The 12,170-nt window shown below is 43.5% G+C and overlaps 1 protein-coding gene across 1 annotated transcript in view; it reads left to right on the top strand.

Moving 5' to 3' along the window:
* Positions 1-12,170, top strand: part of shc3 (SHC adaptor protein 3) — a 132,476-nt gene that overhangs the window by 81,734 nt on the left and 38,572 nt on the right. Inside the window, exons 6-7 of the mRNA XM_033017729.1 lie at positions 984-1,035; positions 4,327-4,453. Coding sequence (XP_032873620.1) covers positions 984-1,035; positions 4,327-4,453 — 179 coding nt within the window. The remainder of the gene's footprint in view (positions 1-983; positions 1,036-4,326; positions 4,454-12,170) is intronic.

Genomic DNA, 12,170 nt, shown 5'->3' with positions numbered 1-12,170 from the left:
TCTCTCTCCTGTCAATCATGCCCTGAAAGCCACACGTTTTCCGGTGGGAGGGGGAGGGGTTATAAAACCCGGAAGTGTGGGTGTGGCTCAGTCTCTGCTTGATGGGAGATGGAGAGGTCATGACTCTGTCTGAGCTGTGAATCAACTGAACACACTGAATGTCTACTGAAATGTGAGTTTGGTGTTTTGTGTAGTTTTATGGTGGTTTCACCCTGCATGAAATGGTATGAAGCTGCATTTGAATTTGGTGGCCTTGGACCCTGCTTGAAGTGGAATAAAACTGCACTGAATTTGGTGGCCTTCCACCCTGCTGAAAGTGGTATGAAACTGCACTTGTATTTGGTGGCCTTGGATCCAGCTTGTAGTGGTATGAAGCGGCACTTGAATTTGGTGGCCTTGCACCCTGCTAGAAGTGGTTGGAAACTGCACTTGAATTCGGTGGCCTTGCACCCTGCTCATAGTGGTAAGAAACTGCACTTGAATTTGGTGGCCTTGAACCCTGCTTGAAATGGTAGGAACATGGATTTGAATTTGGTGGACTTGCACCCTGCTTGAAATGGAATTTCAAGGAATAGTCATGAGTCAACTGCCAGCCCACCAGCCGTGAGTGAGCTGCCTGCAGATCAGGCTTGAGGGACTCAGCTGCCACCCCAAGAACCCATACCAGCACTCCAGAAAGCAACCCCACTGGCCACCAATATTGGAATTGGTGGAGAGGTGGAATATTGCGTCGGGGGACCAGCCCTCCCGTGTGAACATGGGACCCAACGGGTCCCACTTAGTCTAGTATATGTATATATGTATATGTGTATATATGTGTATATATGTGTATTATATATATATTATATATATATATAATATTTTTCTCAAGATATATTTGTGAGAAAAAAAATATTTAGTAAAAGTTCTCATAACAGCAAATGTATTTTATTATAAATCCTACAGCATTCCATTGAACTATTTTTCTTCCTTATACTTAACAGGACACTACAGATTATGTTGCATATGTGGCAAAGGACCCAGTGAACCGTCGAGGTAATGAATGTTTTGATTTGCTTTTGCACTGCCAATGAATTCTTCAATTTTTTTAAAATAAGGAATCACACCCAATGAAACCTGAGAATAGATTTCTTCAGTACACTAGATAAAAATATTGAAGACATTTATGAATCATTAAATGATGATATTTAATGATATTGCTGCACTCATTGTGTCATGAAAATCGTCTCATTAAATGAACATGAGCATTAATATCATTAACATCTCACAACTACAGTTTTATGATAATTGGTATCAATTTGCAATTAAAAATTACACAAGAAAATGGGCTGAATTTCAGGTAGGTTGTAACTTTATGGATGGATATGACTTTGTTTTAAATGTACGAGTATCTCGTTGAAAAATTATGGTTAGAATAAATGTTCTCTGTAAATTAAAAAAAAATCTCGGAGTAAAAATAGTTTGCACCTTTTTTTCCCTGTCAGTGTGGAGGTATCATATTACAAAGCTGTCATGTCTTATCATGACTTCTTTCTGACAGATGATACCTTTTGCAAGCTGCGATATCCAAGTGGCTAATTGAGGGAGGGTATGCCAAACCACCTGTATTGTGAACAACACAAATAAGTACTTACCTAACCTTAGGAACTATAGCCTGGAAATGACTGATTGAGTCTAAATAGTGCCAATGCTTAATGCACTCTTATGACATTTTGTTTTTAACTTTAATGCAGATGTTATTGCTAGCATAAGAATCGTGCAAGTACAATACTGTAAAGGTGCGTAAATGGTTTGGACTAAAGTTATCAATGGCTTAGATTTGCCAGAATTTTGCTGAAAGCCTTATTGGCAACCCATACAGAGACTCGAATGCAACTATCATTTACTTAAGTTAACCCTCCCATCTCTATGAATATTTGACAGGATAGAAATAAATGTACAACCAATATCAATCTGAGGCTTTTCATGGCTTTCCCCTCGCATTGATGTTTTGACCATAATATTTGGCTACTTGGATATCGTACCAAAGAACCCAACTGTATTTGTGCTATCAATATCAAAGTTGGTATTAGGAGAATATTTGTGAATTATTTAAACAGAAGAAAACTTTACTTAAATTTAGATTCTGCGCTTTTTGTAGAATCTCTATCCACTGTTCAAATCTGCTAATGCAGAATCAGATTTACTAGAGGTGTTTCTGCCCCTGGAGAATAATAATGTCCATTGTCCTGCCCACTGTTTGTTCCAAGGAAAAAAACAGAAAACCTTGGAATACCCACACCACTTGCTTTGGATGTAATTTGCTGACCAAGTGTGTCTCCCTATTGATTCCAGGCAGTCCTTTAGGAAGTCCTAGTTACTTTTATGTAGTCCCATTTTTGTCTTATACAGGTTTTAGTTATTCAGTAGCATAAGTCTTATTAATATCATCAAGTGCCTGAGTAAATGCAACCAAGACCAAGATTGTTACATGACTGAATTATTCTCCCACCATATATCTGGGATCTGCTGGCTAATTTGGAATAGCAAGTACTCGAGAAACATAAGCATAGGATTAAACCATTCAGTCTAGTTCATTTAGTTTAGAGACGCAGCACGGAAACAGACCCTTGGCCCACCAAATCCATGCCAACCAGCATGCCGCCCTGTACACTAGTTCTATCCTACATACTAGAGACAATTTACAGAAGCCAATGAACCTACAAACCTGCACGTCTATGGAATGTGGGAGGAAACCAGAGCACCCGGTGAAAACCCATGCAGTCACAGGGAGAACGAACAAACTCTGTACAGACAGCACCCATAGATTGAACTCGGGTATCTGATGCTGTAAAGCATCAGCTCTACCGCTGCACCACTGTGCCACCCACTGTGCAGTCCTTTGAACTTATTCTGACAAATGAATGTGGTGGATGAGCATCTTAATCCCATTTATCCATAATTTTCTGTAATGCCTTTATACTTTAACTAACAAAAGTAGGGAGATTGCAGTGTTGAATTAAAAGCCAGGTACATTTTCAATTTGCCCAACATCCATACTTTGTGGGATTCAAATTTATGATTTTGACTACTTTTTTGTGAAGAATTGTGTGAAAGAAGGTGGAGTAATCTTGGTTAATAACGGAAGAAATCAATGTGATGGCGAGGATGGATATTAGCTCAGAAAATATGTATGGGCAGACCACAAGAGAACTAGGCATGAACTGGCTACGGTAAATTGGGTAATTGTATCAAATGGGTTGATAGTGGACATGTAATGGATAATATTTAGAGAATATACACACGAATCACAACAATTGCTCACTCTCATGTTTGACAAAATAATTTAGGAGTAATATTAAATCAAAACAGTGTTCAATAAAAATTGCCAGAAAAACCAGTAGACTTGAGATTTGGGAGAAGTTCTGAGTTCAACGAAAGAGACTAAAGAACTGTCTAAGAGGGAGAAGATTAAATGTTGGACACATAGCTGGATTGGGCAGGAGAAGAAGGAGGGTGTGTGTTGTGCAGCAGATGTGAAGGGGCTTCAATGTGGTTTAGACAAGCTTGATGAATGGGAGATGCAGTTTAATGAGGAGAATTTTGGGGTTATCCGTTTGGTTTTTATAAACAGAAAGACATGACTACTGGAATGATGATAGATGAGGAAGTAGGTGTCTTTGTGTGCCACTTAATGAAATCAATATCCCAAGTGCAATGAACAGGAGAGATAAATTATATGTTGATCTTCATCTCAGTGCAGGAGCAAGGATGCCTTGCTGCAGGGCCTTGTGAGACATTCTCTGGAGTCATATGTGCAGTTTTAGTCTCCTTATTTGAGGAAGAGTGTTCTTGTCATGGAGGTAGTGTAACACACGTTTACTAGACTGATTCCTGGGTTGGACGGACTGATGAATGAGCAGAAATTTGTGAACTGTGCCTATGCATCTTATGGAGTACTTGCTTTTTAAATAGCTAAGCCCGCTCACATTTGACAAAACCCATTTAAAACAGTAAAGCAGATTAGCTCATGTAATTAGGATAAATCAAAACCATTATTGTTTCATACTTTAACCACATACCTGTCTTGAGCTGTCCACACTGTAACTGCTTTTGGCCAATTGTGGTTTACAGAATCCATAATGTTCAGATTGCAATACCAATTTTGCTGTGCAGTGAATCACATTTAATTTTCTTCTGCGAATTTGGTGCTGTTGACATTACTTGCAGAAATCTATTATTGTGATCACAGGAATGAATCTTATATTTGATTTGACAGCTAAAGTTAATTCAGTAGAAATCATGTATAAGCTGAAACATGACAGCTGTTATTTAATGTTTTTAAAGCATGCCATATATTGGAATGCTGTGACGGGTTGGCTCAAGATGTTATCAGTACCATAGGCCAAGCTTTTGAACTTCGATTCAAGCAATATCTACAGTGTCCGACTAAGATATCTAGTATACATAGCAGGTGAGTACTGATAGCATTGCCAATTGTTTTGCTATTCATTCCTGCAATAAATTTGGGAAGTGTATTTTTATCAATTGAAGAAAAATCAAAGCAAGCTGAGAGTATAAATATTAATAGCATGCAATAGGAAATTAAATGTGGATGAAAACCAGCACTTTTAAAAAAATGTTTAAAGGGTTTTAACTGGTCAATGATGTTAGAACTAGGGAATGGACATCTTTCCATTTCAGTCACCTAGCCAAGATGGTTGACCATCCAAGATAATTTACCACTCAATTCAATACCACCAGCTGATATGCCCTGAAGCATACATACTGTAGGTAAGGGACAGTTGAGCCAGATGCAAAGTAAGTTTTCCTGGAAGCAATCCTCAACAATTTCTCAGTCTGTCTTGACAAGAATGACAACTTTTCTATTTCTTGTTGCAGGTTTACTATAGCCTACATGTGCAAAAGATTTAAAGCATAATTGCTATGAGTATAAAATCACTAAGATAATCACCGAGTAGCCAAAACATATTTACATGAAATGGAAGCAGGCAAATTAATTGTGTTAACTTATATGTCAGGATCGAATTGCAATGTAGAACCCAGAAGTGAAAAGCATTCTTGTGATTATTGGACCATTCAAGTCCTTGATTTGTCCTGTGGCTCTGTAATTGCAACTTGATGGTACTTTAAAGGAATCTAATGTTGTAAGGCTGCGCGCATCACTAGAAGTACTGTCATTTCTCACTTTTGAATGGACAATCACTAGGACTGAGTAATGTATCAGGCATAGTTAACCAGCACCACTTTTGTACATTTTATGTTAATTTCTGATTTTAACTGGTTTGTTAACTGGTTAACAAAATTTATTTTGTGTCTGATGGTTAAAAGTCAAAAATGAGTATGCTATATATTTTGAAAGAATGTTCAATTTCAAATTAAATATTAGATCATGTAAATTATTTGTTTAGAATTGCTGAATAAAGTACCACACAACCCTATTCCATTCTTTGGTAAGTATATTCCAAGAAAATAAATAACAGAATTGTATTTCTTACTTATTAATCCCCCATATTTCACTAAATTGCAGCTCAAGAGATTACAAAGAGTTTACTGCCTATTGACCAAGCAGCTGCTTGATAATCATTTCAAATATTACCAAGCACAAAGGAATTGGATTTTTGTTGGCAAATATACGAAGAAAATCCACCACTGGTTGATAAGGGTTTTTTTCTTCTAATTTAAGAAAGTATACATTTAAATATGCCAATGCTTTCCAATCTGCCTCCAGTCAAATCAATGAGGTGGTAAACATATTTTGTTATTTTAGTAGTAGCAAGGCAACCCCAGCATGTTTTTATTTAGCCATCTTGAACCTGAAATTACGACAATTCCTCCCCCCTACAGATGCTACTCGACCTGCTGTGTTCCGCCAGCAGTTTGTTGTTTATTTCAAATTCCAGCATCTGCAGTCTCTTGTGCCTCTTTTTTTTTAGATCTCGCTATTATTCTGAAATTAATGTTAAGATTGTAGCACTAAAACTCTTCAGGGAAAAAAAGCCACAAATATGGGGCTGAATTTCCAGTTGCTAATTTGCCGCGAGGAAGCCTGGCTTCAAATGAGAAACACATGATAGAGCAACATGTCTGTCAGTGTTTTTTAAACTCAACCACTGTTTCTCTGACACTGCCAGCAATGAGAAAGTTCAGAATTTCTACCTGTGTGTGTGGTTGCAGAAGACCTGGAATTTCTACATCTCATTGTCTTTTACCTTTTTTGATGACTCTCAACTGTTGAACACCTCAAGGTATTAAATGGCAGGGCAATAACTTCTTACAAATTCACAGAATGTAGACTGGGGAAGCTTATCACCATTTCTTAATAAAAATATTAATTTCTTTGGAGCATTGCTAGCAAGCCATGCATTTGTTGCCCATCCCTATATGACTTGAGAAATGGTGGTGAAGCACCTCCTTGAACTACTGCAGTTCTTCTCCTGAACTTCTTCAGTGTGGTAGGGTAGGAATATTCAGTGATGAAAAAGCAACGTAGATTGAGATATTCCCATGCTTGTACGCGGTGATAGAGTTGTGGGTTTGGGAGATGCCTTTGAAGTAGCCAAGTTCTTGCTGCTTTCAGGCACATATTTCTTTCTTTGCTTGAGGAATTCTGAGTGGAACTCAGCATTATGCCATGTTTAGGTAAGGTCTTCATGTATGAAGTTAAGATGGAAGGAACAATGTAATACCAAGGGGCTGCAGATGCTGCTTTATAGCAAAAGTGTATGCAAAATGCTGGAGTAACTTAGTGGGTCAGGCAACATCTGAAGAAGGGTCCCAGCCTGAAACATCACCTATCCATTTTCTCAGAGATGCTGCCTGTCCTGCTGAGTCACTCCAGCATTTAGTGTCTACTAGACTAAGTGGGACCCATTGGGTCCCAATCACAAGGGAGGCCTGGTCCCCCAAAGCAACCCGTTCCCCCAATGCAATATTCCACTACTCAACCATAGCCCCCAACTGCGCAGGCGCGGCTCATTGCCCCTCATCCCCCTGTACTCCCTCTCCATCCTCTTCATTCTCCCTCTTATTTCAAAATTGCGGAGCAGGGAGATGGGGAGGGGGAGGGAGAGGCGGAGGAAGAGGCCTACCTTGCCCTGGGTGCCGGTCCTCTTCCTTCCAGCGCTCTTCCTCACCGCAGGCACAGTGCTGCTCCTCGGGGCAGGGGCTGAAGGGGTGGGGTGGCGGCGAATGTCCTGGAGCCGAGGGGGTGGGGGGTGTGGTAGGGGGCGGCAGTGAGCATCCTGGAGCCGGGGGAGAGGGAGGGGGAGGGCTTCAGGCGGGGAACCCCAGCCCAGGGCCAGGGGGGGATAGAGGGGGGCAGAAATTAAAACAATGGAACTTACCCATGGGGCCCCACTTTCAAGAGAGAGCTAGATAGGGCTCTTATAAATAGCGGAGTCGGGGGATATGGGGAGAAGCAGGAACGGGGTACTGATTGTGGATGATCGCCATGATCACATTGAATGGCGGTGCTGGCTTGAAGGGCCAAATGGCCTACTCCTGTCTATTGAGCCGTCGTTTGCCGTGGTGGAAAAAAAGATGGCGATATCAATTCTGGGAAGGCCCCAACTGTGCCGGTGCGGCTGAGGACTCGTCGGGTGCCCTTTGCGATGCCAGTAAAGATGCGCACGGGAACTCTCTCCCAACTGCGCATGTGCGTTTTTAAACCTTAATAATGTTTAAAATATACCATTGATCTGAACAAACCTTATTTCACCTACAGCACAGGACAATGGTGAGTAAGGTGGCTCAAAAATCGTAGCGTTATCGTGTACCGTTTTTGTGCAAATAGAAAAAGAATGCAAACCTGCAGATAACAAGATGAGTTTTAGTTGTGTATATATATATATATATATATATATATATATATATATATATATATATATATATATAATAATACGTAATTTTGAAAATACACCATTGAACTGAACAAAACTTGTTTCACTTACAGCACAAGACAATGGTGAGTAAGGTGGTGCAAAAATCATAGCGCTATCTTGTACCGTTTATGCGCAAATAGAAAAACAACACAAACCTGCATAGGTTCAGTGGGGGCGCTGCAAGCCGGCGCCCTGTCAGCAGTGTGTCCATTTTTTTCCAACTTTTTTTGTTTTTTTAGTATGTTTTAAAGTATGTTTTTAATGTTTCTTTGTGTGTCTTGTGTGGGGGGTGGTGTGGGTGGGTGAGGGGGAAACCGTTTTGGTTGCCTCCTCCATGGAGAGGCGACTTTTTCCAGGTCGCCTCCCCCGTGACCTAACAACGAGGATCGGGCGGCCTTTCCCGGAGACGCGCCCGGGGCTTCAGCAGCGGGCGCAGCGTGGACTCTCGGCGTGGAGCAGGCGAGCCCTCGCTGGGGCTCGCTGGAGGGGAGCGCTTTGTTTTGCTGGCACGCGGCAGCCGGCAGCCTGAAGCCGCGGCCTGCAGAGTTTTAGCTGGCGCGGTGTCCGCAGCCCGGGATCCCTCGTGGGGGACCCGGGAGAAGAAGGAGCTTCCACCGCCGGCCCGTGGGCCAATTTCTTCCGCGGGCCTGGCGTGAACTTACCATCACCCCTGGAGGGGAGCTTCAACCAACCTAAAGCCGCGGTCTCCGGTGGGGAAGAGCCGATCCTGGACTGACTCTGAATTCTGGTCCTGACCACGGGGGGAAATGGAGGAGGACTGGCCAAATTTTGTGCCTTCCACCACAGTGATGAATGCTGTGGTGGATGTTTGTGTTAAATTTTTATTGTGTACTAGACTAAGTGGGACCCGTTGGGTCCCATGTTCACACGGGAGGGCTGGTCCCCCGACGCAATATTCCACCTCTCCACCAATTCCAATATTGGTGGCCAGTCGGGGGGGCTTTCTGGAGTGCTGGTATGGGTTCTTAGGGTGGCAGCTCAGTCCCTCAAGCCTGATCTGCTGGCAGCTCACTCACGACTGGTGGGCTGGCAGTTGACTCATGACTATTCCTTGAAATTCCATTTCAAGTAGGGTGCAAGTCCACCAAATTCAAATCCATGTTCCTACCATTTCAAGCAGGGTGCAAGTCCACCAAATTCAAATCCATGTTCCTACCATTTCAAGCAGGGTTCAAGGCCACCAAATTCAAGTGCAGTTTCTTACCACTATGAGCAGGGTGCAAGGCCACCGAATTCAAGGGCAGTTTCCATCCACTTCAAGCTGGATCCAAGGTCACCAAATACAAGTGCAGTTTTATACCACTTTCAGCAGGGTGCAAGGCCACCAAATTCAGTGCAGTTTTATTCCACTTCAAGCAGGGTCCAAGGCCACCACATTCAAATGCAGCTTCATACCATTTCATGCAGGGTGAACCCACCATAAAACCACACATAACACCAAACTCACAGTTCAGTAGACATTCAGTGTGTTCAGTTGATTCACAGCTCAGACAGAGTCATGACCTCTCCCTCCCCATCATACAGAGACTGAGCCACACCCACACTTCCGGGTTTTATAACCCCTCCCCCTCCCACCGGAAAAGTGTGGCTTTCAGGGCGTGATTGACTGGAGAGAGATTCTCAACATTTTTTAAACACTAATAACACTTTAATTTTTCATTGATGGGAAGAATTCTCTGCACCTGCTCAGCGGAGGGGCGACTGAGTAAGATGGCCAAAAATCACAACCGTAAGTGTAGCGTTTTATCTAAAATCAATATACAGTGCAAAAAGGAAGTAAGTGCATTTGCAGTAGTGCCTTTTAACTTCAAGCCAAATCACCCAAGCCGCCATTTGCAGTAAGTAGTGCCTTTCAACCTCAAGCCAAAGCACACAAGCGACCATTTGCAGTAAGTAGTGCCTTTCAACTTCAAGCCAAAGCACCCAAGCCACCATTTGCAGTAAGTAATGCCTTTCAACCTCGCCAAAGCACCCAAGCCACCATTTGCAGTAAGTAATGCCTTTCAACTTCAAGCCAAAGCACCCAAACAACCATTTGAAGGCAGTGCCTTTTTACTTCAAACAAACCATATTTTCATTTTCAAACCACATTAAGGGTACTCATAGTTGTGTAGACATTTGTTCAGTGTTATTCAGAGCTCAGAGAGACGTGACCCTTGGCTTCATCGATCTTGCAGAGAGCGAGTGAGGCACACCACTTCCTGGTTTTATAGTCCCTCCCCATCCCTCCAGCAGGGGCAGTAGAGAGAATAGTGATTTTTTCAAACTTCAAGCCAAAGCTCCCAAGCCACCATTTGCAGTAAGTAGTGCCTTTTGAACTTTAATCTAAAGCTCCCAAGCCACCATTTGCTGTAAATAGTGCATTTCAACTTCAAGCCAAAGCACCCAAGCCACCATTTGCAGTGATTAGTGACTTTCAACTTCAAGCCAAAGCACCCAAGCCACCATTTGCAGTAAGTAGTGCCTTTCAACTTCAAGTTAAAGCACCCAAGCCACCATTTGCAGTAAGTAGTGCCTTTCAACTTCAAGCCAAAGCACCCAAGCCACCATTTGCAGCAAGTAGTGCCTTTCAACTTCAAGCCAAAGCACCCAAGCCACCATTTGCAGCAAGTAGTGCTTTTCAACTTCAAGCCAAAGCACCGAAGCCACCATGTGCAGTAAGTAGTGCCTTTCAACTTCAAGTAAAACACGCAAATCACCATTTGCAGTAAGTAGTGCCTTTCAACTTCAAGCCAAAGCATCCAAACAACCTTTTGCAGGCAGTGCCTTTTTACTTCAAACAAACTATATTTTCATTTTCAAACCACATTAAGGGTACTCACAGTTGTGTAGACATTTGTTCAGTTATTCAGAGCTCAGAGAGACGTGACCCTTGGCTTCATCCATCTTGCAGAGAATGAGTGAGGCACTCCACTTCCTGGTTTTATAGTCCCTCCCTCTCCCTCCAGCAGGGGCAGCAGAGAGAATGTTTAAAAAAAAAAAAACATTAATATTTCTCTGATTTGTCATCGATGGGAAAAATCCTCCGCACCCGTAAGGTGGAGAGGGGCTCTGTGCGAGGTAGCCAAAAATGACAGCCGTAGGTGGCGGCGTTCTGTCGGAAATCGCAGCACAGTAGGCCAAAAGCGGTCAAGATCAGAGATTTAGTAATATAGATTGTGTGTTCTTTATCATTGTGCCGCTGCCGACAAATTCATTTCACTTGCACTTTATGTGCAATGTGATGAATAAAACTGATTGTATTGTTGTATTGAATGTATAACAAGATGAGAGTTTTAGTTTATACATACTAGACCAAGTGAGACCCGTTGGGTCCCGTCTCCTCAATGCGGTTGCGGGGGGGGGGGGGGGGGCAGCCTGCGGCATCACACGCACATTAACCACCTCCCATACACACACTAACCACCTACTTGATATTATATTAATATTATTCATTCGCTTCTTTTACCCCATTCCCACCCTATCCACTCATGCATAGCCCCCAACTGACAGGCGTGTCTAGAGAGGGAGAGGGAGGGGGGTAGAGAGAGAGGGGGCAGAGACACAGAGAGAGGGACAGAGGGAGGGGCAGAGAGAGGGGCAGAGAGAGAGAGAGGGGCAGAGAGAGAGAGGGGGCAGAGAGAGAGAGGGGGCAGAGAGAGAGAGAAGGATGGGGAAGAGAGTGAGAGAGGCAGAGAGAGATGGGCAGAGAGAGGAGAGAGGAGAAGAGAAGAAGAGTAGAGAGAGAGGAGTAGAGGGGGGGAAGGAGAAGCGGAGGAGAGCTGAGAGAGGCAGCGGGGAAGAGAGGAGAGAGAGGAAAGAGAGAAGGAGAGAGAAGAGAGAGGGAGAGAGAGAAGGAGAGATAGAGAAGAGAGAGAGAGAGAGTTGTTTAGAGGAGAGGGGGGGAAAAGAGGGGGAAGAAGAAGGCTTGTGGAAAGGGGGGGAGGAAAATGGGGTATGAAAATAAGGAGATGGGGGAGCGAGGAGGCAGGGCCGGGTGAGGAGGGGGAGGGGAGAGGGGTGTGTAGAGGAAGGGGTTTAGAGGAGGGAGGATGAGGAGGGGTGTGAGAGGAGGAGGAGGAGGGGCAGAGAGAAGGAGGAGGAGGAGGGGGGGAAGGGGTGAAGAGGAGGAGGAGGAATGGAGGGGGAGGAAGGTGGAGAGAGGAGGGGGAGGAGGAAGAAGGGAGCGGTGAGTGGGGGGGTGACGTCACTCACAATGCGTGGGGAGTGGGGAGCGGGCAGCAGGGCGCGCGTCAACCAAAGGACTGCATGTTCAGCGGCTTCAAT

Source organism: Amblyraja radiata, chromosome 3, assembly GCF_010909765.2.
Source record: "Amblyraja radiata isolate CabotCenter1 chromosome 3, sAmbRad1.1.pri, whole genome shotgun sequence".
Classification (NCBI taxonomy): Eukaryota; Metazoa; Chordata; class Chondrichthyes; order Rajiformes; family Rajidae; genus Amblyraja; species Amblyraja radiata.
This window is presented reverse-complemented; position numbering and strand designations above follow the sequence as displayed.